Source organism: Calliopsis andreniformis, chromosome 5 (assembly GCF_051401765.1).
Source record: "Calliopsis andreniformis isolate RMS-2024a chromosome 5, iyCalAndr_principal, whole genome shotgun sequence".
Classification (NCBI taxonomy): domain Eukaryota; kingdom Metazoa; phylum Arthropoda; class Insecta; order Hymenoptera; family Andrenidae; genus Calliopsis; species Calliopsis andreniformis.
Window position 1 is genome coordinate 22,711,385 of NC_135066.1, and position 27,528 is coordinate 22,738,912.

The window sequence follows — 27,528 nt, forward strand, 5'->3', positions numbered from 1 at the left end:
ATATACGCAGTTAATAAAACAGAACTAATAATAGTTCAAAAGAATGAACCTACAATGATACCCAAAATAAATTGTAAACCAAATGCACCAGATCTACAAATAGTAACAATAGATTTAGTAAATAATATTTACAGTTAAAAACATAATAGATCCCGTGAATAGTGATCACAACCCAATTTTAATAGAAACCAACATACAATTACAAGAATTCAGAAATAACAGAACAAAACTAATAATAACAAAAGTTGACTGGGTTAAAACAAAAATGGATCTAAAAAAAATAATTTTTAAAACTAATATACTAAGGACTAATTACCTGGAAGAATATAATACACTAATCAACCTAATACAAGATATACTCATCCAAAATGGGGCAAGAAAAACTAATTACCAAAAACAAAACCAAAACAACATAAACAACACAAATAACAATAATATAGATACAACAAGGAAAAATAAAAATAAAAGACCAGCACTTGGATGGTGGAACGATGAATGCCAAGAAGCTACAAATACCAGGAAAGAAGCATACTTAAAATATAAAAATCATCCAACTAATGAAAACCTAAATATATGGAAAGAAGAGATTAATAAAACAAAAAAACGATTAAAAAAGTAAAATCAAATAGCTTTAAAGAAACAATAAACAAAATTAACCCAAATACAAAGATAAAAAACGTGTGGAATATAATAAAATCTTTTAAAAATAGTAAAATATGGAATACATCAAATAATAGCACACCGGAAGACAAATTAATTCAGCCAAGAATTATGCAGAAAAATTTGCTCCACCATCAACAGCAATTTATACACAAATACATAACAAAAAACGGAACTACCATCTATATGGAAACATAAAGTTACAACAAAAGAAATTTAAAAAATAATAGATACCCTAAAAATAAACACTGAGGAGCGGACATCACAAATGAAATATTAAAAATCTTACCAGATAATATAATAAACAGATTAAAAGACAATAACACAAATTATAGAGCAAGGAGAAATACCAGCAGATTGGAAAATATATAATACCACTTTAATACCAAAACAGAAGAAAAACAGTTACAGACCAATATCATTAGCCTCAAACATTCTAAAATGAACAGAAAAATTCATCAAAAACAAACTGGAAGATTACATTGAAAACGACCTCACATTACTAAATATCCAATTCGGATTCAGGAAAAACAAATTATGTCAAGATAGTTTAAATATATTTAATACAGATATATATTTAGCTTTCCTAAAAAGAGAATCCTTAGGAGCACTATTCATAGATATAGAAAGCGCCTTCGATAATGTTAGTCCATCAATATTAATTAACGAACTAAGTAAATTAAAAATACCTCCAAACATAATTAGATTTATCCTAAATACGATAACAGAAAGAACAGTATAGTTTTATCTAAATGGAACACTCATAGACACAAGAACATGCAAAAAAGGACTTCCACAAGGATCTATATTAAGCCCATTACTCTTTAACATATATTTACACAAAATATTAAACCATATTGGAGACAATTGTTCTATTCTCCAATTTGTAGACGATATAGTAATATATTGCAAAAACGCAGACAATTTAATAATAAAGAAGAACTTAACAGAGTCAATGAAACTACTCAAGAAATGGTTAGAAACAATAAATCTAAATATATCAACGGAAAAAACAAAATTAGTAATATTTTCAAGGAAAAGAAAATCCCAAGATTTTAGTATAGAAGTAAAAGGTAACAAAATAACAACAACAAGAGAAGCAAAGTTTCCAGGATTAATAATGGATAACAAACTAAAATGGTCATCGCATATTAAATATCTCAAAGAAAAAATAATAAAAGCAACAACTATACTAAAATGGTTAACAGGAGTCTACTGGGGAGCTCATCCAGAAACCCTTTTACTAATATACAGTATGTCCCACGAAATCCTGGACAGTCGATTATTTGGTAACCTATTAAAGATACGAACAAAGTTTTTATATAAAGTTGAATGGCAAAAGGGGGCTGATTTATTGGCCGTAATAATTCTTTTTATCATTATTGCTTACAGAGATATGAAAGTTAAGTTTGGTTTTTTAAATGGGATTATATATTTTTTGTTTGATCAATAGATAATACGTTTCAATACGAATTCAGCAAACATTAATGTATACACCTTTTTTCAAATAGTTTTTAAGATATTACGCGAAAAAGTTTACTGATTTTTGGTACAAGAAAATTTGCGAGATCAGGAAGCACAGTAGGAAGTCTCGACTCTCGACCACACTTAAAATGCTACGGGTTAAACCGTACCGTGCCTTTTGAAACTGATACGAAGAGACTGGGGCAGGAACGGCAGTTCTAAATTCTACACAATAATTTTGTATACACCGTAGTAATATCATTCACGTCTGAAAAAGTTTCTCTATCCCTTTTGTACGAATTTAAATTCAAATTCTAATATTAAATTCTTGTAGTACATAATATCTTGCCATCATAAGTATTTTCCATTCAAATGTATTGCCAATTTGTTAATTACTTCAAAGTACGAGCAACGCTTTAGCTTTATCAATTAGCTTTATTTCTTTACTAAAACATGGGCGATATTTTTCTGCATACCGTAAAGGTAAAGGGTTGTGAAAAAAACTATTGTGTAGAATTTAAGCTTGCCGTTCCTACCCCAGTCTCTTCGTATCGGTTTCAAGAGGCACGGGTTAACCCGTAGCATTGTAAGTGTGGTCGAGAGTTGAGACCTCCTACTGTGCTTCCTGGTCTCGCAGATTTTCTTGTACCGAAAATTAGTAAACTTTTTCGCGTAATATCTTAAAAACTATTTAAAAAAAGGTGTATACATTAATGTTTGCTGAATTCGTCTTGAAATGCACTATCTATTGCTCAAACAAAAAATATATAATCCCATTTAAAAAACCAAACTTAACTTTCATATCTCTGTAAGCAATAATGATAAAAAAAAATTGTTACGGCCAATAAATCAGCCCCCTCTTGCCATTCAATTTCATATAAAAACTTCTTTCGTATCTTTAATAGGTTACCAAATAATCGACTGTCCAGGATTTCGTGGGATGTACTGTATATGTTGCCACTTCTGCGCACGCGGTGCAGCATACAAAAGTACGCATATTCCAACATTATTCATTTACTTATCCATTTAGTTATCCATTTCCTTATCCATTTACTTATCCATTTACTTATCCATTTACTTATCCATTTCCTTATCCATTTACCTATTCATTTACCTATTCATTTCCTTATCTATTTCCTTATCCATTTCCTTATTCATTTCCCTATTCATTTGCCTATTCATTTGCCTATTCATTTATCCATTCATTTACCCATTCATTTACCCACTCATTTACCCATTCATTTACCCATTCATTTATGCCATTTATGTGTATTTTATATGTGCCATACTTTTGTGTTTGATTTTGATTATGTCGTTTGTGTTCGCGGATTTATTTATTTTATTTTTTTTCGATCAATAGTCGATTGCGTAAGATTACGGGAAGAATCCCAAATAAGATTGCCGTCACGATTAGAAAAAATTGCCTTGGTTGATGCTCTATTGTCGCCGCAGACCGTTACCGCTCGAAATTATTGAGTTTTGTTATTGATCGAACGGTACCGAGCACAAACGGTGCTAATCCTCTCGCGTATTTACGAATTTGAATTTCGTATGATATTGATCGGCAGAACGCTGCCGAAATTGTTTCGATTTTGGAATCACGAAGAGACAAAGCGAGGACACTAGAAGTACAGCGAAGAAATTCGAATCGGGTAGGCTCGAGAGGCATGGTGAGAGCAGCGACCAAACGCGTACGTGAAAAACGTAAACAAGCGCGACAATAACGGACGTACGAATACGACGTCATATACCTAATATCCAGCATAAAATAGCCAGCACAAAGATTTCGTTTCTCTTCTCTCATTGTTACTGGTGACTGCTCGCCAACAATTACAAAAGAATTATAGCACTTTTATTACGATTAATGCAATTAATAATGTCAAGCCAGCGGTACCATGCCGCAGTAGAATAGAATTTTTTTTTAACTATTATATTACTCTCGTTTTTTTTCGTTTTTTTTTGCGCAGACATTACGTTTAGTAGGCTTAAAGAGTACCGTTCTTTCTCTCAATAAGGCGATGTTTGCGTTCATGCCAATAAATTAAATCGATTAGGGAAATGGAAAACAAGACCATTGTATGGGTTCCGATGCAAGCCACCTCGGCAGACGACGCGAGTGCGGTGCCGGGGTTGGGGGACGCAAATCCTAATTATTCGTTAGAAATTCCGATTAATACAGCTCCAATGAATCAGAGTAGTCCGCTGTAAATGCCGCACTCTCCCCACCCTAATATCGGGATGACCTGCGGACAGGGGAACGCGTTACAGCAATCGCTAAACCCTTTTCTCGTGCCGAGGAACGATGACGAGCAACCACCAGAACAGATGAATGCCGCAAACACGCGACTAACAGCAACGCGATCGGACAGTGCCGTTTTCGACAGAATCCGGAAATGGCAGCTGGCCTATCACGGGGGAAGCCAGGAAGACGCAGAACTCTTCCTGGATCGCCTCCGTGTGTACCGAAGAACGCTGAGCGCTACCGACAGCGCAGAACTAGATAATTTATTTATCTGTTTCGATGGGCCAATGCTCAGATGATACGAGATGCGTCGCGAAAGCTGAAACACCTGGGAGGAATTTGAGCATGGATAGAGGAGTTATTTCGGGGAACCGCGCCAACAAAAATCACTAATGCGACGGGTACAAGAACGGTATCACGGGGAGACGGTACTGGTGCCTTCGTCAGCTTTATAGGCCATGATACACTGCGCAGACTGCCACCGAGCGTTAAGATTGAGAGAAAGAAACCGTGCTATTTTAGATCGATCTGACGAAACGGTTACCGTACCGATTTGATTGTGGGATCAGGAACGCACTCTCACCGTACGCGTTTTAGAAACCGCTGTTACTTCTCTCGTTGTGGGCGCCGACTGTATTGCCGATTTCGGGTTAATCGTGGACTACGAGCAGTCCATATGGTATTTCGGGTCGATGCCGTAGACAAAGTATCCTTTCATGGTCGCGTCGAGCGCACCACGAGCCTGCGGGTTAGTGGATTTGAGCGAAACTCAAACCAGTCGCCTAAAACAGTTCCTCGACCAAATATTAGAGGGACTGGAGGGTTCGAGGAGTGTCACGGCGCTCGCCTCTCATACGATCGATTGGGGGGGGGGGGGGGGGGGGGGGGGGGGGGGCATCCGCCAATTCGTCAGCGTTATTATTCGGTCTCCCCAGTGGTGCAACAAGCTATTTACAACGAAGTTGATCGTCTACTTGCCGAAGGAATTATCGAACCGTCAACTAGTAAATGATCATCACCAATAGTAATGGTGAAAAAGCCTAACGGTACGTACCGGTTTTGTATCGATTTTCGACAAGTGAATGCCGTCTCAAAGAAAGATGCGTACCCGTTGCCGAACATGACGGGAATTTTAGACAAATTGCGTACCGCGTGTTTCGTGTCCACTTTAGACCTCAACCAAGCGTACTTTCAGATACCGTTAGAAGAAAAGAGCCGTGAAATCACTGCTTTTATCGTGTCGGGAAAGGGATTGTTCCATTTTACGCGAATGCCATATGGGCTCACAGAAACCCCGGTAACATTTCAACGCCTCTTAAATCGGTTAATCGGACCAGAAATAGAACCCTACGCCTTCGCGTATTTGGACGATATTGTAATCGCGACGAGAACATTCGAAGAACACCTCGAATGGCTCAAGCGCATCCTGTGCCGGATAAAAGTCGCGGGCCTTAAAATCAATAGAGAAAAGTGCGAGTTTTGTCGATCGGAGGTGAAGTATATAGGTTTCGTCGTGGGGAGGGAAGGCCTTAAAGGGGATCCGGATAAAACCGCGCTGGTAGTCTCTTATCCGGAGCCGGTCAACATAAAGCAGCTGCGGTGTTTCCTGGGAATGGCGAGTTGGTATCGCAGATTCTTGCCGAACTTCACCGTGGTTGCCGAACCGTTGAACCGACTCCTCAAGCAGGATAGGAGATGGGAGTGGAAGGAGGAACAGCAACAATCCTTCCAGCGAATACGACACATGATCGTGACGACTCCCACCCTCACGTTCGCCGCAAATCACGTTGCCGCGAAATTAGCACCCAAATTCTCCGGTCCGTACAGGATCTCTAAGAGACTCTCAGACGTAGTCGTAGAGTTGAATACCCTGGAGGGGCGAGAGGCCGGCAAAATCCATATCGCCAACCTCAAACCTTTTTGGACGAACGACTAGAAGGAGGGAGGATAATATTGTTAAAGCATCCACAGCAAATGGACCAAGAGACCAACTTCCACGTCATAGGACGTAAATGCCGATACCCAGAGCTCCGAGTGCCGAAAAGACCCGCCAGCCAATCTAGCCGCCCTGATAGAGCGGCTGCAACAAGTGCAGCGGGAAAGGAGCGGCTCGACTAGAAGCCCCTCGGAAAAAGACCAAGAGGGGGCGACAATGCCGTCCAGGCCAATCACACCAGCCGCGCCGACCATTAGGCCGCAGGAGGAAGCGGGGCCTCATTGCGGCGGGAGGGAGCAAGAACCGGTGTGGGAGACGACACAACCCACATCCAGTGACCGGCCACTACCACCACTGCCGTATTCCCCGTGCCGGGCAAGGGAGGTCACCCTAACACCGCCGCAGCCACCCATGATGGGACTGCCACATCTGCTGGAGTTCGGCGACCGAGGGCATTAGTTCCGGCAGTGCCCCAAGTCGGTGGGCACCTTTTGTTATAGGTGCGGGGCCTTCGGAGAAACGATGTGAACATGCGGCGAATGCCGTGCGTCCAACCGAAAGGAACCCTGTCACTCGTATAAGCCAGAGGCGAGCTCCGCGCTGTCGAGAGAAGCCTAGGAGGTAGCCCGCCGACTCGGTTGGCAGTAGCCGCGTACCGCCCCGGCTGAGCAACGATCGCCCTCCGTTCATGCCGACAACCAGGACAGAAGTTTATTTGCTTATTAAGTACCACCTAGGCGAAATAGGACATTATGTTTTTTTAATTGCAAAATACATCGTTGTTGAAACTTACCCAGAGTGTCACCGGTAGCGGTCGAACAATAAAGATTATATTGCCGAGAAGATAGGACAACGCTTATTTCAAACCCTCAACATCGCCTCTCCCTCTGGTTACTCACTTAGGCTAAGACATCAAGAGGAAGAGGAACAGTTAGATAGCCGTGCCGTTGCCAGCACTATCGTTGTAAGGAGGTCACGGATCCCCGACCGAACGTAGTCCCTGCCGATTGTCTTCGTCTGTACTTTGTGCCAGCCATTGTGTCGTCTGTGTGGTAAGAGGGAACCCAGGAGTCGCGCCTTGAAGCAAGTGGGACCAGGTGTTCTGTAGCAGCTTGGTGCTGTCCAGTCCTTGTGTATGTGTGTGTTTGGGGGGGGGGGGGGGGGGGGGCATACAGGGAAATTCTTTTGTTTTCCGTTCCCTTCCTGGGTACCTCCTTTCTGGTTGGGGCGTTGGAAGATCATCCGTCTCAAATTCTACTGTATCAGCGGCATGATCCATGGACTCGAAATCAGTGTCTTCATTGGAGGTTGAAAATGAATCGTTATTCTCTCTTCTAAATACATCTACCTCCGACTCGATCTTGTTTTCTTGCTCCGCTCTATCAGGAATTATATTGTAAAACAGATTTTCTTGTCCAAAATTAACTGTGCTGCTGTCATCTTTCTTTTCTTTTTTTGAGCTGGGAATTCGTTTTCTATAAATATTACATTTTTTGCTTTTAGTACTCGCTTTGGGTTTTGTAAATCTATCAACCTGTATCCTTTTGAGTCTAAGCAATAACCCACAAAGACACATTCTTTTGCCTTTTTGTCAAATTTTGTTCGTTGTTGTTTTTCGATATGCATATAGGGTTTACAACCAAAAACGCGTAGACGCCTTAAGTCAACTTTTTCGTTGGTCCATATTTCATATGGCGTTTTACCTTTGATTGCTTTTGAAAGCGAACGGTTTTTTAAATACACAGCAGTCCTTACTGCTTCTTCCCAGTATTTTTTATTCAGACCTGAATCTTGCAACATGCATGTTGCTTTTTCTATTATAGTTCGATTAACATGTTCAGCTACACCATTCTGCTGAGTAGTGGTTGTTTGATGACGGATACCGTTATCTTTTTAAAAATCTTCCATCTGCTTGTTTACGAATTCTGTCCCGTTGTCTGTTCGTAATATTTTAATGCTTTTGTCTTTTTCATTCTTCACCCAAGCATTGAATTCCTTAAAGGCCGTCACTACTTCACTCTTATGCTTTAGGAAGTAACAAAAGGTCATGCACGAAAAATCGTCAACTAGAATAAATACATATCGTGCACCAGACCAACTTAGCTGTGGGAATAGCCCACAACCATCAACGTGCAAAATTCCCAAAAAATCATCTGCTCTCTTCCGACTTTCACTATTAACCCCTTGACATACTTTGATGAGTCTGGCTCGTATATTTTTTACAATATCTTCGCTGCCGATTACGCAGTAATGCGTGATGCGGATATTTTGCAAGTATCCGATCACGCACCATCACGTGAGACGTCTATGTTTGTTCAATGGGAGCTTCACGGTTAGCAGTTTAAGATAGTTACCCGTTTCAGATCGGCAGCAAAGGTGGTGATATTACGAAAGGAAATTGTACGTGAAGGGGTTAAATGGTAAATTAGTCTGCTTTCTCTCGATGCAGGCTATACATGGTTTTTTATTAGATTCTCTATACTTGATCCCGGTCGCCAAACCTATCCTTAACAAAGTCATACTGCGTTCGTTTAAGTGTCCAAGTCTTTTATGCCAAAGCTCTCGAGTTTCTTGGTTGCTTACGATACTGTATGCACTACATAGTAGCGGTTCAGTATCTAATTTATATAGTCCGTTTTCGTTGGTTTCTATTGCCAATGCTTCTCCCTTTGCTTGGAAATCAGCGTCGAAAACTAGTATAAAATCCTGGCTAGCTCATTTATTTATGACAGCAAGTTAGCATATGAGTCAGTCAAGGAATCGATTGGTGTTACTTAGGTGAAAATCCGTTTGCAAATAAGAAACTTCAATTTTTCCTATTCTTAATCCCTAATGCTATACTTGTCTTTTGTAACATCATTGATTTCGGGCATCGAGCTTGAGCATAGACGGTCGAGCGAAACCCTTTTTCTTGCTTCTTCGGTCGTGCATCAATTATCTTGGCGACCGAGAGTAAAGGAAGCCAAATCGACTACCAGTCACGGACGAAAGCCGCGACCAGACCCAAGCGCGGTTCTCGTCCGTAACATTACTGTATATGTATACGTATACTTATGTACACGCACACATATGCGTGATCTTCATATTAATATAAAAATGATATTTGGAATTAGTGTCTATCTCGAGAAAGGCATCGACGTGGGCAAACAATGAATAGTATGAATGTAGTGGTATTTAGAATGTGACACTTGTAAAAGTTATACACATACAAATAACATGTATCGTTTGATAAATACCACTACATTCACACGATTCAGTGCTATATTGAATCACAGAAAATATCTTAGCAATCGGAAACATCGCGCGTGACTCGTGCCGCTTGCAGGGATTTGAACAGTTGAATATGGCGTTTCAAGAGTGAGAGAGTAAGACTCATATTCGCACTCTCTCTACTTTCCACAAATGTCCGAAGTCGGTCGCGAAGAGTCGAGTTCACGTACACATAGCTCGTATAGTAGTGTGTGCAGTAGAGGGGGAAATTTTCTAAGCTACCTCCCGAATTCGAAATCATAGAAAGGCTCCATCTTGCGTTCATCAAGCAGCCACGTATCTGTGGATAATACTATTTCTGTAACGAAAACTGTAATAGCAGATACCGACCTGGCAATTTCGAAATGTCACGTGACTACCGTACCCTTAAGAGGAGCTGCAGAGACGTGAACTCTGTGACCGAGATCCAAGACTGACTGCCGAGGAGCCTTTTAGGATTTTTAATCCCCCAGTTTGAAAAGTCCATGAGAAAACAGGGACTAGCAAATATGTCTGTTTTCTATCACTACGGTACCATATGGGCCCAGCCAGGCTCGGGTTGGCACGGTTTTTACAAAGAGGGAAAACACCAAGGACACGAACCGCTGCAACTCCGCAGTCTGTAAGGACTTTTGCGTCCTTAAGTCCCTATTCTGGCAGTGCTTGAATTTATGCACCGAATCTGTGGCCACATTTGAAAAGCAACTGTTAGTTGTCAAACGACACATCTGGAAAACTTTCTCCTCTCTGCAACTCCTTTACTATAAGAAAATATGTCTTCTTGTTACGGACGTAACAAAGATCTAAAAGTATTATAGGAAATCATTTTTTCTTATATTTTGTTTTTTCGAATAAAGTTTTTTTATACAAATTTTCTAATTAATTATTTATGTCTCTGTTAAAATATTGGACAACCATGATATAACTATAATAATAACTATATAACTATAACTATAACTATAACTATAACTATAACTATAACTTATGATATAAAAATATAAATAAAAATTTGATAGTATAAAAATTCCAAAACTAAATGCAATAATAATCCTTGAAAAGCCTAAACTCATTTTTTTATGAGAACACAGCCATTTTGTAAGTCAATGGTGCTAACATCATTTCTGTTATCCAATATAACTTTAACATTTTCTATTATTTTTCTCCCTTGTTCTTAATTATTAAGTTTATCTAATAGTTGACCAATAGAAGTAAATTTAACTGAAAAACAAACTATTAGCTTTGATATCATGATATCATTTGATATTAGCTTTTATACATTTTATAAGTTCTGTTATTGCACTTACCTATTTTCACGTACCAAATTCAAAATTCACATACAACTTCACAAGATTATCTCCGTTTTGAAATACCAGATATTTCACTGAAGCTACTAATTTGATTGGTGCTTGATTTTCAAAAGTTTCTACTTCAACTGTCTATGTAAAAACTGATGAGCGCATAAATAATGCCTATTCCAAAATAACTAAAACTATGAAATAAATTTATAACAAATTAAACTAAAAATAAAGTATTTTATTACTTTTATTTAAAATACACAGTTATAACAAAAAAGCCAGATATATAACCTCTATCTCTACAAACTGTCAAACGTCATGCACAGCAAACGAAAGTCATATCACATTTAAAATAATCATAGTAATTTCAAAAGAAACCGGCAATTGGTACGCGACTACTAAAAATAACATTAGTAATTTATAAACATTTTTATTTACATAAATTCAATAAAAATGGATTTATTAACAAAACGTTTCGTGGTATAATTCATACTTGGCGCGAATGTCTGCCTACACTTCTGATGTTTGTCAATTTGTCAATCACTTCAATTAAACAATGCCGCCACACTTTTAAATTGATTTAGAACTACAAAAATCGCATTTGGCATCTTCCATATTCGCGCAAATTTACATAAATCTATCTTTCTCCCTCTAACACAACTAGTAATATAGTTCTCACAGCATCTTACTAGACTTTGCTAGACGTCTGTCGGCACACGAACCGCTTAATATGTTATTTTTTCGATAATGCATACACTTATTTCATTAATACTTGCATCAATACGTAGATGATGATTCATAGAATTATAATTAATTAATTTCCATAAAAAAAACATCTTCTAAGGTACTTTTAAAAAAGTTAAAAGTTCAACATTTCCCATTTCTTCACTTGTGTATAGATAGTCTCGGCGAGAGCTTCTCACCAGTTCATCCCCATGTTCCTACCACTCGTGGTACGTGGTACGAATGTTCTTGGTGCAAGTCTCTACCGAGACTCCTAATTTATTGTCTTCGCTGTAGAAGGAAAAGGAAAAAGAATGAAAGAAAAATTACGTTTGTCCACTTTTGTCACGTGTTGTATTCAGCTACTTTCTAACCTTTCTAACCTTGTTAAAGATAATTTTTTGTAATTCAAAATGCAAGGTAAAGGTTCAAACATAAATTATAATGTTTCGTTATTAAAAGGAAATGTGTGCGATAATAAATATAGCTTAGAAGTTGTTAATATAGTTTAAATTGGTTTGAAACTATGTTTTCTTTTAAATTATCCTCGTTTATGTGTTAAAACTTATCTTAGAGACATTAAAATTGGTAAATTAGTGGAGGTTGTAGATAGAATAAAAAATTACAATTATTTTATAACATGTTAATCAAGTACTTCTATGCTAAAGTATGAGGAAAGACAATTACAGTTTATATTATAATGTACTTTTATGTTGTAAGGACATTTGTTGAAACTACATGTTTCCCTTTTTTTAATTACAGAAAACAAACGAGAGAAAAATATACTATTTTATGTACTCTTAATTGGACCTTTGTCCATTTTATTGTTTTTACATGGTTTTTTCCCTTTGATAAGTTATGATAATACAATAGCAACAAAAAATGATATCCCAAAGTTTATAAAAAATGTGAGGTAAGGTATAGACATTTCATATGAGGATACAAGAAGACAAAATATACTAATTTATTACTGGATATAATTGTTTATAGAATAAAGGTAGATTCATTATATCAGCCAATGATAAAAAAATTGATAATAATGGTAATTGATGCTCTAAGGTGGGATTTTATAACAGGATCAATTGGAAAATTAGCCATGCCGATAACTAGTAATCTTATTGCAAATTCTTCTGCGTGTTTGTTACAATCTAAAGTACAACCACCTACAGTAACTATGCCCAGAATAAAGGTATTGCATTTTGAACAGTCATCTAAAATATTTGTATTTTTACAACTATAAAATTAACATTTTACCTAACATAGGCTATTACAACGGGTACTATTCCAAATTTCATTGATATAGCATTAAATTTCGGAAGTAAACCAATTTATGGTGATAGTATACTCCTTCAGGCGAAAAGAAATGGCTACAAATCTGTATTTTATGGGGATGATACTTGGCTTACATTATTTCCTTCTATATTTGATCGTTATGATGGCACTACATCATTTGTTGTAACTGACTTTACAGAGGTACTTTGTAATATATTTTTTTTTAAATTTCTGTATGTAGCAGAGCATAATTTAATGTATTTTACTAATTCAGGTTGATAATAATGCAACTAGACATTTACATAAAGAATTACATATTACTAATGATTGGTCTATTATGATCCTTCATTACTTAGGACTTGATCATATTGGTCATGTTCATGGACCATTTAGTCCACTTGTTAAAACAAAACTTAAAGAAATGGATAATATAATTGCAAAGATTCAATTGAAAGTTCAGGAATGGGTAGGTGTAGTCAATTTGTTTAATAACTCTGCTTTATTTATTAAATTTCAATAGTCTAATATCGTAATTATTATAATTACAAAAGAAACAATAAACTTTTCATTCGTCTTCTATATTTATAAAAGGAATATAAACTTATTATCTTCAGAATCAAAATAATGATTCTTCTCTGTTTATTATCTGTGGTGACCACGGAATGAAAGATTCTGGGGGCCATGGTGGTTCAACACAATCAGAAACAAATGTACCCTTCATTGCAATTGGTGGAGAATGTTTGCAGAAACACAATCATTTCACTGAAATAGAACAAATAGATATTGCAGCTACATTGTCAATCATTTTGGGAGTGCCAATACCTTTTTCTAACTTGGGAACTGTCTTTTTGGATACTTTATACGAGCTACCCATTTCAAAAAAATTATATGTACTTCATTATAATGCTAAGCAAGTATTTAATCATTTCCAAAAATTGGCTGACTATAAATTTGAATGTGAGTAAACTCATGTAGTTAGATGGTATATGTCTTTCAATGATACAGTATATCTGTATATTCTTTTAGATGCATACAAAAAATATTTGGAGGCAATAAAACTTCATCATGTTTGGCTAAGAAGTAAAGATCATTCAAATAATATGACTGATGATATTATATTTTCTTACAAACTTGCACTCAAAGGAATGAAAGAGATATTAATACATAACATGATAAAATATGATTTTCATATAATAACAATAGCCTTATTTTTCTTATGTCATGTAAGAATTAAAATTTAGTTGAATTAACACCTTAAATTACAATTGGATTTTGATGAGAATTATACAATTCCAGATGATTTGCATTTTATCAGGGAAATCATCTTCCAAACCAGTTACAATAAAAGTTACTATTTTGTTAATCATTTTAAATATGTTTTTGTGGACATTAACAAATTATTTTGGGGAGTTTCAAAATGTATTTATTTGGTCATGGAACTGTGGCACAATTCTGATAGTATTATTTGTAACAATTGTTTTAATTGTAAATAGTTATTTACTTGCTGGCATTAAATATGTCAGCCTTTTCACGTCTGAGGTAAAAAAAGCTAAAATAAGATATAAATTTTCAAATTTTTCATACATTCTAATAAATTTATATCTAAAAATTAGAAAACACAAAGTGGGCTTGAACAATGGTTACTTCCATTGGGTACATTTGTACATGCTATTAGCCTGGGTGGTACTAGTTTTGTGGAAGAAGAACATCAAACTTGGTATTTCTATTGGGCTACTTTCCTCATGTTATTACTTTATAATTCTGCCATAAAATTCTGTTTACATTTACAATCGTAAGAATAATGCTATTATACTTTAAAGTATTAAATTATAAAAAAAGGTAGTTTTAAATATCAAATTATAGTTACAGAAATTTCAGACAATATTTGTATGCACAAACTTGTATTAAGCTTTTATTACTGCTAATAGGACATAGATTCCTTAGAAAACTAAATAGTACTGGTGATAAGTATGCTAATCTTCCTGATATAGCCAGATTTTTAATAAGCCAAGAGAGCAAGATCAGCATGACATTTATACTTATTAGTGGTAATTAAATGAAACAAACTATCAATCAAAATTTGTATCATATAAACATATTTCCAATGCTTTAAAACTATTTTTTTAGCTCTTGCACTTTTAATATGGTTTGATTTTATACATGAAGATAAAAAATATAAGCAACAGTCGTTAATATTTAACTTAGCAATTGGTATATGTATTTATCTTCGTCATATGTGTAACAATAGTGTCATTAAAATACCATTCTATCCTCAGTCTAGGTAAGCTTATTATCTATATAGAGAATCTGTATAAATATTTTTTAAAATCATAGTAAATTCCGTTTTTGCAGAGGAATTTATGAAGTACAGATTTTCTGGGTGTTACTTGCAATAAACTTTATAAATTATATTTACCGTTTAATATTAACGATTAAATATAATGAGACAATATTTCTAAGAATTGCATTGTCTGCCATTGTAAGGATATGGATCATGATCACAGCAATGCTTCATCAGCCTTACAATGTAATACTTTTGCCATTTCAAATCATTTTTAGCTGTATAGTTCATGGCATAATTAAAGATGATATTACACAGGAAACAAATACAATTTTGTATATTTGGATTGGCAATGTATTCTATTTTTATCAGGTAACAATGAAGTATGATATCTAGATGACTAGATTCCATATGTACAAACTATTTTTCTTCAGGGAAATTCTAACAGTTTGGCAACTATTGATGTAGCTACAGGGTACATTGGCATACAGTCATATATGCCATTTATTAATGGATTGCTTCTATTAATTAATACATATTCTGCCCCTATTTTGACTTGTCTTCTACTTATGTACCATATAGTATTACAGTATGCATATCAGTGAGTAGTTTTTGAAATTGTAGTGTATATAAAATTTGCTCTATGTTGGTACATGACAATGGAAAATTTTCTTTTAGTACATGTGAGATTGTTGTCAAAGTTAGTAAGACGTACATTACATGGAGATTATTACCAGTATTTATTTATGCAATTATAATCAGCATTCAGCGTCATCATTTATTCATATGGTCGGTATTCGCGCCAAAATTGTTATACGAAGCTGTACATTCCACTGTTATTTGTTTTATTATATTTATCGTACTAATTTTGGTTGTAATCCACAAGAAAATAAATAATTGTAACAGATGATATATTTCTCCTAGAATTGTTTCTACCTAAATACCATGTAAAAGTAGGATACTAAATTGATATTTTTCATATTTTTATTTTACTTCATATTTTATTTTCATACTTCTTTTAAATCGAAGAAATATGGACATTGGAGTATATTTGAAGACAAATTTTATTTTAAAGTTTAAAATTACTTTACAATTATTTGCATTTTTCTAAATTCTTCAAGCATTTCTGTAAAAGTTAAAAAGACAAACTTTTGTAACATGAAATAGTAATTTTTAACAATTTGTTTTTTTTGTACAATCAATATCCTATTGCTTACTTGTGAAGCTCAGATTGTAAAAATAATATAATTATAAAGATAAAAAGTAATTTAGATTAAATTGAAGATAAAATTCTATAAATATTTGAATAATGTTTTTACACTAGAATAATCTTTATGTTAATAATTGTTTAATAATTTATATAGCCATTTATTGATAGTATTTATGTAAAATAATATTCGATAATAGTGTAGAAGAGACATTCTCAAAAAGTTAATTGAAATATTGCAGTCCTACTTTTAAACATAAATTAGTTTTTATAAGAAGACTAACATAAATTGAAAAATACAATGAACCTGTACACATTAACTCAGTAATATTAATATAATTCAATTTAAATAGTAGCAGCATCTCAGTATTTTACAAAGTACTTTCTTTGTACAGCAAGTGTTAAGAATAACCTAATTAAAACTGAATAATTATATATCTTGATAATACGTACAATTGAGCTTTTTATTACTTTAATAAATGTGCTGAATGTAACTTGTGTTTACCAATTCTTTAATTAAATGTTTTTTGTCATGAAGGTAGTTCCTATTCTTTTGTAAAAATTCAAGAAAAAAAAAAGATATTTGCGTCAAAAATATGATACACCATGTATAAATATATAATACTTAACACAATTGAAATAGTAAATATTACTGTGTTTGCAGCACATTAAATTACATTTTAAGAAAATGTAAAATATTACATCATTATATAAAAATATAAATATTTTGATATTCAATTATCGAATTGGGGAGACAGCTTTACTCGTTCTAAAAATGTTTCGTATCAAGCACTAATAAAATTAATTTACATTACAAGATCGTAAAATTAATTATAGGATAAACATTTTAAAATACTTTAAATTATCAAATCATTTTATAGTTGATCAAGTTAAGTTAGATAAACTGATCACACTTAATATGTAGAATATTATAATAAATAGATAATAGTTAATAAATTAGGTGTACTGACGATCTAGATGAAGCACAATTTAATACAGCTATATTATTATGCAAAATTCGAGTATTTTAGTTTTTTTTAGCTATGATCCATATGTACATATTTTATTATCATTCGGCTAATTATATCTTGTCTCACTTCTAAATTTTTCAATTTTATACATAAATAAAATTCTTCAAAACGGTGAATTCATTCCAAGCTTTGTACCAAATTCTAGCCGAGCTCTTTTTTGATACCTTACATTCACTCTGAAAGGATTTTGTAATGTATTAAGTTCCATAATATTCGTATTTTCAGTAAATACTTACTTAATCTCTTGCCATTTAATCAATTCATTGATTGCGAAGATCAGTGGCAACGAGAGTAAAAGAAATAAAGGAAGATGAATAGGAAAGTCTTCAATCTTTTGACCCTCTTCTCTCCAAAACTTACAGAATACAGTTCCTGAGAATACAGCTTGTGCGCATAATCTAAACAAGCAAAAATAATAATGGCATATTCTGAAAAATCACGTATTTTAGTATATGAGTGTTTCACTTACACAATAAATGCACTAAAAAACCACACAATATTATTAAAAGGTTGTTTCTTCCAAATTGAATAATCTCTATGTACAAAGCCTATAGATATTGTTACTGCAAGAAATTCCAAATAGTTTAATGCAGTTAAAATTAACAATGTGTAGTATTTCTAAAGACAATCTAAGGATACAATTTACCTAAATGTAAAACTAATAATGTCAAACCAAAATGCTGCACTGCTAAAATGATGTCTGGTTTGGCGCCCCAACCACCCCAAGAGCTCTCCCCATGCGAGTCAGGATATACATAGACGCATTTAGACTCAGTACTCATAAAGATGGGGCATAGAGTTAAAAATGATATGCAGTGTGACAGTACTATTATTATAACTGTCGGTAAAAATTTGCTGCCATAACACCATAGAACGAACAGTGCAATCTATACAATAAAAAATGTAGCATGTATAATAATTACAAGAAAAGCTATAAACAAAATATAAGATTTTGATAAGATTTACCTGTCCATTTATGGTGCACTGATTTTTCCCAGTTGCACGCTGCATTATAGTAGGATCCATAGGCGTGGCAATCATGGATATTGACAACATTGGAATGATTAAACAACTTAACCATAAGACTTGATCAACAGAGAATAGAGGTGGTAACAGTAGGAAACTAGATACAGCTTGAGTGAAGGAGACGGTGACTGTGCAACAGAGCCAGAACTGCACGCAATTCCAAAGGCACTTCATATAATGTCGAGCCTAATGATATTGAGCAGATGATTGATGTTCAATTAAGAATGAGTAACCCTTTGTACTCACAGAGGAACTCTACGAAGTCTTTAAATCTTGTGCACCTAGTTCTTAGTTCAACTTTTTTTTCAAATGTATGGGAGGACAAATAACACGCTTTCGTAAAGTAGGAAGGAGCGCCTCTGCCTCGTCTTTGAGAAATCTATTGAGAATGTGACAATTTCTATACAGGTGTACAGCGTAACGATATCTACGATTTTTGGACCGTTTTTGATGATTCTTATTTTTAAAAAATATATCTTTAATGTATCATTTGTTCCATCTCGTTGTTTATTATAAAAAAGTATTAAACTATTTTGCTGAAAAACCAATAATTTGGAAGATATATCACAGGTACATAAAAATGTTCACATTTTCAGTAATTAATTTCTCGAAAACAAGGCAGAGGCGCACCTTCTTACTTTGCGAAAGTATTTTATTTGGCCTTTTTTACATTTTGCATCTAAGAAAAAATTGAATAAAATGCTCAGTGCACATTTGATAGAGTTCTCTTGTGAGTCATAAGGTAGTGTGACAACTTTTTTGAATTCAAAGGGTTAAAGATTAATAATTAGTTGTTTACCTCCATAATCAAATGGAATATTGCAATTGGATCCTCGCGTTTGACGCTTAAGGAACAGGCAACGGAATTTAATGCCCGACTCAAATCAATGGGAGATGGTCCTTGGTCTTCTCTTGTCGGAATTAATACAGGTACCCTTTGGCAAACTTGTGGATACAATGGTTCTACTGCCACTCTAAAATTATGCAATTTATTATAATCTAAAATAGAATAAGTTCTTATGAGTTGAGTACAGTGGTACATAATAAGGTAAGGGTCAAGGACAATAGTTTAAGAGCTGATACAGAGGAAATTAAGGGACATAGTCAACTTTGAAAATCTAGGCTAACAACTTTGTGACTCACTGTATATATCGTACATAAAACAATTGAATCACAAACACTGACGTTATTATGTCAGTTGGATTATATACATAACTTTATATGAAATCAAATTTATATAAAAATGGAAATTTCCCACTGTACGAGAAAAAGCGGTCAGAAACCTCAACTTTCTATATTCAGAGACGAAAATTTGTTATATCTGCAGCCAGCTACACGACGTCTTATGATATGCAATAGACCATACAAGAAACCAACCCTTAAAATTGAATCAGATACAACCTATAGTATATCATATTTAAAATCTGACTGCCCTAAATATAGACTAAATTATAAGATACACGAGAAAATATTGAATGACAAGGTCACGGGAAAATACGATTTCGATACAGTATACAAACTTTCTTATCAAGCTTCGGAAAGAAAACAACGAAGACCTTTTCTCCCAAGACCAAATTTATTTATTAGTGGATTCCACGATATGACAACTATTCATATGTTGTCTTATAAAAATTCTGGATACTCGAAAGCAACGCCGTTTGAACCCTACCGAGGAAAAGTTAATTATCGTGTACCGATGGCTTCTGAAACAGTGATGAAGGACTCCTATCAAAGTTTTGGTCCTATTGAAGTCAAAAGATCGATAAAGCGACAATTTTGGCAGACTAAATTTAAAATGGATTACCACACCACAAGTCAGTTATCTTACCAACATTTAGGAGTTTCTAAACGGAGTCGTCATGTACCTAAACGACCAATTATATCTGCTCCAGTTGAAAAAGATACTGTTTTCAGTACGAGTTATACAGCTCCAGGTCGTTTTGTAAATAAGAATATTGTCATTTATGAATAATATTGTATTAATTTTGAAATATATTTGCTAATGTAATTTGAATTTGTATTGTTTTCGTGTTTGACATTTTATAACGAAATTTTATACCGAAATTTTATAGAATACAGTTTAATAATATAATAAGGTAATTACCCTGCATCAGCTTGCATAAATATAGGCATGTTTTCGGCATTGGCAGAGGAACCAAGAACACAGACAACTTCTCCATAATCTTGCATAATGTGTAGCATCTCCCTCGTAACTGCAGTATTGCAGTCAGTAAACAATGATACCAAAAGAGGCACATTGTCTATTAATTCTATATGAGGTCGAATCTTATCGATACCTCGTGGTAATTTTGCCTGGAATGTAAATAAAAGAGTATACAAATGATTTTAATAGGAAATACATCATTTTTCATACAGACACTTACTCTATTTGAGAGATCAAAATTTACAGGAGCACTTTGTTCTGTGCTATCTGTGAGACAGCTCAAAGATCGCCATGCTTCTTGTCCAGATCCTAAGTCCACACTTTGAACGAGTACACTGTCTTCGCTTCTTACTGTATCTTGTTCCCTAAGAATTTATTTATCACTGAATATTTTAGACCTATTTTCTAAACTATTTGTGAGAAGCAGAATACAGAAGAAAATTAATTAATCATCTGCTCTATAAGTACATAAAACTAAAGCTACTTAGAAGCTATTCAGTGTTCATAAAAGAGAAAGAAAAGAACAAAAAGTAATTACGAAAAGATTGTAGATCCAGTTTTCGTGATCCTTTGTACTAGGTGACAAAGACTGGCATGCACATTCAAAATAATATTATAACAGTTGGTACTTTAAAATTGAAGGTTTAACGCCGACATAAAACAAACCTATGGCTCATGGCGCTCTTTACTTGGGATGTTCCTGTATCGTTCCATTCGGTGGTCTCATCGTCGAATTTCACAGTGGTAAAATCTGTATTTATAGCGCTTGGCGCGGACATACTCATGGCACGGCTATTGTCCAAATTCGTACTACAATATAAAACAGATGATGGTATAGAAAAACTCGGTTTTTCTGCTGTCCTTTCATGCAGGATATTTTTCTTAATACAAACACATCTATGCAGCATATAGTATGTCAGCAAAAATGTTTGAATGCATGCTGCTTAAGTTTGAGCTTCAGCGACTATTTATTTTAAATATCGTTTTGAGAAGCATAAGTACGATTTGCGATCATGAACAGTTACGTGTAGTAAAAAGTAATAAATGTTTCGTTTTAGTGTTTATGTGTGATATATAGGGTAATATGTAACATACCGAGAAGAGACACGATTAAGCAAGTGGCTGGCCTCATCCATGCAGGAGTAATTATGCTGATGAGAATGGGCTGAGGGTGTGGGTGAGGACATGGCTGCTGCCTGGCTCACCCACCAGCCCACTGGACTCTCGGACCTAATATTAGCGTGTTAGTTACATACATTTATTTGTGTACCTTATGTATGTCTTTGATATAATATGAGATATTAACACATGTGCATAAAATAATTGTAATGTGTGTCAAAATATATGTAATTTTTATTGTCTCTACCAACAAAGCTTTTAAACTATACGAAAAAGATGTATCAATAGCTATTAATGTAAATACTACCAACCAATTTAATTTAACGTTGTAATTGTTAATTCAATCATATATATAAGAATATTTATTGAACAAAAAAGAGGTACTTCTTGATTTTTAATTTTACTAAAATATATGTCAATCACAAAATTAAAGAGAGGAACGAGATCATTGCATTCAAGGAACAATAATCGCAATAAAAGTATTAATAAAGAGCATAACATATAAGCATGCAAATTAGTAACAGTAATGAAAGAAAGAGGTATAGACAAACATATACGACGGGGTCATGTGTGGATATCTCTCCAGCCATTGCTGTCTCCTGTAATGTACATGCATATTTTACATTCACATTCATCGTTATAACGAATAGCTAGTTAAACATATTTATTATTAATTAGCAGCGTTTACTTTAGATTAGAAAAAAGACACTAAGAAGTCACATATAACCAGTTTAAGTGACAAGGCAGTAATTATATATATATATATATAAAATATAATAATATATATACATATATATATATATATATATATATATATTTATTTATATTTTCCAACGTGAGGACATGCCCCAAATTTTTTATTAATCCAAAAGCAAAGTAAAGCAAAGCAAAGTGGTTCATAGAGACGTTAATTAATCACAGAAAATAAGGGTACGATACCTAGCTCTTTCACTGAGCAACGATATGTGACAGTTCCATCCGCTTTCAAGGCCCATTTTCTCGGAAAATACTCGCGATCTTAGCTCGTTCTCTTTGCTGAAGTGAACGAAACGTATACAAGCTCTGTCGAGTTGCTCGATTAATTGTACCTATCAAAAACTTTCAATAAATTTTCTAGATACTTAATTACAATTATATTATATTGATAAAATGTTCTACCATGTCCGTTTGTGCCTGATACTGCATCGTCACCATCCCAATAAAAACCTGATTACATTGAATTTCGAAGCAACTATCCACGTCACTTACGCTGTCATCTTTGTTTTCGTTGCACAATAAAGAATCTGTTAGCATAAAAACAAGAATTTATAAACTTGCAAGGCACATAAGCATTTTTTATGCTTACCAGTTGAATGGAACTGTCCGAGTATGCCTTTCACTCTAGGATCAAGAACATTTCTGAAGTCCCAAGGTAATGGAGTAGGACTTCTGTGAGGCGTGTATAGATGTTTACTGTCTGCAGGAAGCTCCAAATATATTTTAGACATTTTATCATTAATTCCGCGCGTTAGTGGCCTATACGCAAATGCCGTGCAATATGAGGTTAAACTCGTCCTCTGGTAAAAATCCTGCACTTTTTTCCTGAAATTTAGAGTGAATGTGAAACTGAAGTATAGATATCTCGATAATGATTTTATATACCTATCAGATGTAGAGAGTGGACACAGATCATGACCGTCCCAAAATTCGATACAGGAATCTAATATTATATCTGCTGTACCCTGTGTCAATAACTGCAATCCACCTCCACTGCGTTCTCTGACAACCACTGCAACCATGTGTGGGAAGGGAAATTTCAATTTCGTCGCAATACTCAAAGACCGTGCAAATTTTATATCTCGTCGAACCATTTCTGGTTGCTGTAACGAAGTGTATTAGATTTTAACCATATCTCCTATGAACAATCAGAAAGAATAATCTATATATAAATAGTACTCACAACGTGTCTAAATGTAGACAGTTGTTGCTCCAACTGAAATATGTTTTGCGCCTGATCTTGAAAACCGATCTGTTTTGCTAACTCGCATAAGCACCTACAGAAGATCAAACATTTGACTTGAACGGACCAATGTTATATGGATGACAGAAAGAAATAGGTGTGTGAAATTGCCCCATGATTAGCATTCACATGATTATGTATATTATGATTGGAGATCCATTCACCCATACAGACAGATTAACTACATAAATACGGAGGATACGTAAAATAACTATGGTTGGACTGACCACATCTGTCCAAGGCTCCCTGATTCGTCCACTAAATACACCTGTCTTGAACTTTGCATTGTATCTTTCGCCTGATACACGCTCTTATCTTCTATACTGTGATCCTGGTAGCTGACAAATGTGTATGATCAACGTTACTGGTAACTGGAAGGGTTACCTCTGGACTGTCTTAGGATAATGAATATGATAAACTGGACGTAATTAGCTTGAGAATTGGAAGAATTAGTTTGAACAATGTAAATACAAACAAAGGGGGGAAATGCAGTGCTACAAAGCATATAAACCAAACACAATGGTGAACTATTAAAGTATATACCTTCTGTTTGTCACTGGGACAAGATTTTCATTGTACAGAGCTTCGCAAGTAACATGACAACAAAATTGCATGTAATGCTCTTGTGTATCCATGTTACATGTGTTGAGTAATATTGCTAGACCTAGCGGTTTCAAAGAATTTAGGTGCTGTCTCCAAGAATGATCGTCAAATTGTAGGCGAAATGGTAATGCATGATCATGAGTAAGATCCAATACCTCAGCTGCTGAATGAGACATGTCTGGAATAATTTTTTATGCTCTAATAAATTGGATTTTCAGTTTCATAAAAAATATTTTCACTTTGCATTACCATGGTGTACGTAAGATGTTTTATTTGAGTACTGTTTAGAGTCTTCTGTTTGAGTTTGGCAGTGGGCTTCAGAAGTCCTGTCTAAGCTACCAGTACTACAAGATAATGAAATTTCAAATAATGTTTTCTAAATTAAATATTTTCTTATGAAAGATATTTACCTTGAAGAAGGGGACAAAGCGTTTGCGTTACGTAAGAAAAATACTTTTTCTGCTGTTGGATTAGGCCATGAAAGAATTCCCTTTTTATCCACACAGCATAGTGCCTGAAAATTTTATTACTGCTATTCATTTTCTTATAATCTCTGATAATTAAATTATCCACTGTTTGAAATACCGTGACTGATCCCAGAACGTGTAAAATATTTGCAGATCGAGACATCATGTGCTCTTTACCAAATAGGATATCGAAAAAATATTCTTTCAATTCCAACCAGTTATACACTACTTCTGGATAACTCGGACCGGAAATATCCGTATCTTCAAAAGGATCTACGAACTACAAGAATTTTTTTTATAAAAAATTGTATTATTCTATAAATGACCTTATTTTAAAAATATATTAACCTGAAGCTTTTTCGAAGATTGGTAAAGTTTAAATAAAGCTTTGAAACGAGCCATCCCAAAACAGTTTAAAAATATCCAACAAATTGGAAATACTAACGGAAGTAAAGGAATGCTAATAGCAATTGGTTGTAATAAAAACATTTCGTTCCAGTAACCGATACCGAAATATTCGGATAAGTATAAGTAACGAAACAAATTTACAACTAATACGATTAATAAAAGAATCGGATAAGCTAGTTGTTCGATACAGCAAATCATTAAAAGATGCCGTTTGCGATTGTGATACGTGACGGGTCTATCGAGAGCTTGATCAAGAGCCATCCTGATGTTCATTAAGTATGGAGTTTCCTGAAGCTTATAGATCTTATTTCTCAGGGGTGTCCGTGCTTGCGGCGTGGAGAAAATTTCACTTGTGTTATGAATTTGTGGACTGTATACTTCTCTTGCGTGTAATACTGGTGCTTCTGCATCCTGAAATTAGTATAGTCAGTAACAGAATTTGTTTATATACGTATATATCTATCTATCCATTTAATTTACATTATAAGGGACACAATATCCAGGAGCTTGTTGTCCAGGTTTTACTACAATTATATCTCCAGCAACCAACAACGCCCATGGTAAATTCACTATGTGACCATCACGATAGGTCCACTGTAATGTTAAACAAGGAGACAATGGACTACATAAATGTGGATAATTTTGAGAATCCCATTGACAAGTATTTTTAGCAACTGAAACATGTAAAATAAGATTATATCTTAATAAGTAAAATACGAAATTCATGTTAAATATTTAAATACCTTCTAGTTGGTCAAGAAGAATTCGTACTCTGTAAGGAATTTCTTCATGTCGTAGTTTATTATCTGATACAACTAAAATAAAATTTAAGATTACTAAACAACAGACAGTCAGTCCTTCATAAGGCAGTGTAGGGTACCTATAATGCAAAGATATACAGCTTATAAAATTGTAGTTGCATTATGTTTAATAAACTTGATATAAATGATTGTGTTTTTCATAATTCTCATTTCAGTAGAATATAGAAGTACAGTATTCAAAATGTAATTATATATAGTATATGTAGTATATATTATATGAATTTATATGATACTTTTCTTTTTAGATCATACCATGTATCGTTGAACGTAAAGGATGCAACAACCAGGATAATGGCATTAATCAAGAGTGCTATTGCTGATGTCCAACAAAGAGTTGTGTACTGACTCCGATGATGCAAAGTATCTCTCAGCCAAGCTTTATACTTTCTACACATATTTTACATAACAATAAATATGGTGTTCTTTTTTCTCTTATAAGAAAAAAAGTAGCAACAATAGAATTACTTATTTCTTTTGCAATCTTCTTCATATTCTTGCAAGACTCTTTTTATGTCACGTTGTAATGTTTCAAGAGCAATTCTTGTAGTTAATCCTAATGATTCCACAGGTTTATTATTGGCATTCTCACTTGTTTTGAGTGTAGTATCCTTTACTTGATCGCCATCCATTTTCTACGTAATGAAATCACTAAGTTTTTTGTCACATATTATAAATTCTAATGCATGTAGGAGATATAATACATAGAAAGTTGTTTTACCTAGTTTTAATAGCTGTTTCATATACAGGAAAAAAGTATAACACAGCAGACATAATTCTGTACCTTAGAGCCAATGTAACCCCAATTCGTTTTTATTTTTCAGGGGAGCCAAAAAACAAATGCTATTATCTAGTACTTAACACAGTACTCTGAGTAGTTTATACTATTAAATTTTCTTCACTTATAACATAGTTTAACTAAATTCTTATTATTCTAATAAAATGAAGAGAAAGCAATAAGATCCTGTAAAAAATTTAATTTTGAAGAAAATGAACTTGGGTTAGCCTGGTTCTCAGGTACAGAATTATCATTATTGATGCATATATTTTTATTAACAGAAATGGAAAGTGATTAGCCAATAATATATTCGTTGTCTCATAAGCTGTGCTTGAAGAAATTATAATCACATCAACATTGACATAAATAAGAAAGACGTGCAGTTTAATTTACATATTATTTTTTCAATGTCACATTTAAGCAGTAGAAATACTTACTATAGTGCAATATGCAAATTGTGGTATACATGATAGCTAATACTTAATAACGTAAGAAAAATGTAAGCATTGCTAAATACATTCATTAAGGGTACAGGGGACTGAAATAAAAAAGGAGGAAACAATGGAAAACTGATTTATTAATACAGCCACTTTTAAAGGATAAAAGCAGGTATGCTCTCCAAAACAAAACAGCGAGGTTAAAATGTTCAACACTTGCATTGAAGAACGGACTTAATGTACCGTTTAAACTTGTCACATTTGAGGTAAAGCTTTGATTGCTTAATATCCGTTCATTTATCGGAGAACTGAGAATAATGGGAAAAGCGTCATAACTGTAAATGACCTG

At 34.3% G+C, this 27,528-nt stretch overlaps 3 protein-coding genes across 9 annotated transcripts; 2 read left to right on the forward strand and 1 right to left on the reverse strand.

The window, feature by feature from the left end:
* The first annotated feature begins 11,770 nt into the window (after window positions 1-11,770).
* Window positions 11,771-16,206, forward strand: Pig-g (phosphatidylinositol glycan anchor biosynthesis class G). 2 transcript variants are annotated; one of them, XM_076379079.1, is made up of 14 exons: window positions 11,771-11,989; window positions 12,332-12,482; window positions 12,560-12,758; window positions 12,833-13,042; window positions 13,116-13,307; window positions 13,456-13,798; window positions 13,868-14,064; window positions 14,138-14,380; window positions 14,455-14,633; window positions 14,705-14,889; window positions 14,969-15,122; window positions 15,194-15,494; window positions 15,557-15,723; window positions 15,801-16,206. In XM_076379079.1, exons 1-14 carry the CDS (start codon window positions 11,983-11,985, stop codon window positions 16,030-16,032), a joined length of 2,760 nt encoding a protein of 919 aa, XP_076235194.1. In that variant the 5' UTR covers window positions 11,771-11,982; the 3' UTR covers window positions 16,033-16,206. The 2 variants fall into 2 exon arrangements, with proteins under 2 accessions (XP_076235194.1, XP_076235195.1); XM_076379080.1 differs by lacking the exon at window positions 11,771-11,989 and having other exon boundaries at window positions 12,427-12,477; window positions 12,629-12,758; window positions 15,801-16,205.
* A 908-nt stretch (window positions 16,207-17,114) lies between these two features.
* On the reverse strand, window positions 17,115-27,515 carry L(2)k05819 (transmembrane protein 94-like protein l(2)k05819). Of its 6 annotated transcripts, none has more exons than XM_076379073.1 (26): window positions 27,423-27,515; window positions 26,433-26,599; window positions 26,220-26,354; window positions 25,890-26,026; window positions 25,627-25,820; window positions 25,087-25,557; window positions 24,857-25,018; window positions 24,682-24,785; window positions 24,521-24,615; window positions 24,212-24,449; window positions 23,609-23,702; window positions 23,311-23,528; window positions 23,015-23,250; window positions 22,828-22,952; window positions 22,609-22,757; window positions 22,230-22,268; window positions 21,646-21,780; window positions 21,217-21,360; window positions 20,771-20,915; window positions 20,491-20,699; window positions 19,186-19,360; window positions 18,327-18,572; window positions 18,007-18,247; window positions 17,830-17,923; window positions 17,597-17,758; window positions 17,115-17,536 (listed from the first exon to the last, which is right to left on the reverse strand). In XM_076379073.1, the coding sequence occupies exons 2-26, from the start codon at window positions 26,594-26,596 to the stop codon at window positions 17,464-17,466; spliced, it is 4,185 nt and encodes a 1,394-aa protein (XP_076235188.1). In that variant the 5' UTR covers window positions 26,597-26,599; window positions 27,423-27,515; the 3' UTR covers window positions 17,115-17,463. The 6 variants fall into 6 exon arrangements, with proteins under 6 accessions (XP_076235188.1, XP_076235189.1, XP_076235187.1 ...); XM_076379074.1 differs by having other exon boundaries at window positions 18,327-18,533; window positions 22,221-22,268; XM_076379072.1 differs by having other exon boundaries at window positions 22,221-22,268.
* On the forward strand, window positions 19,415-20,358 carry LOC143178992 (uncharacterized). Its single transcript, XM_076377946.1, has one exon. It carries the CDS (start codon window positions 19,630-19,632, stop codon window positions 20,356-20,358), a length of 729 nt encoding a protein of 242 aa, XP_076234061.1. The 5' UTR covers window positions 19,415-19,629.
* Window positions 27,516-27,528: the final 13 nt, after the last annotated feature.

What these genes read in the sequence shown, in the direction of transcription:
- Pig-g (XM_076379079.1), top strand. An exon ending in GACATTTATACTTATTAGTG is followed by an intron (nt 14,890 to 14,968) that starts GTAATTAAATGA and finishes CTATTTTTTTAG; the next exon opens with CTCTTGCACTTTTAATATGG. An exon ending in GTATTACAGTATGCATATCA is followed by an intron (nt 15,724 to 15,800) that starts GTGAGTAGTTTT and finishes ATTTTCTTTTAG; the next exon opens with TACATGTGAGATTGTTGTCA.
- LOC143178992 (XM_076377946.1), top strand. Translation starts at nt 19,630, where the DNA reads ATGGAAATTTCCCACTGTACGAGAAAAAGCGGTCAGAAACCTCAACTT.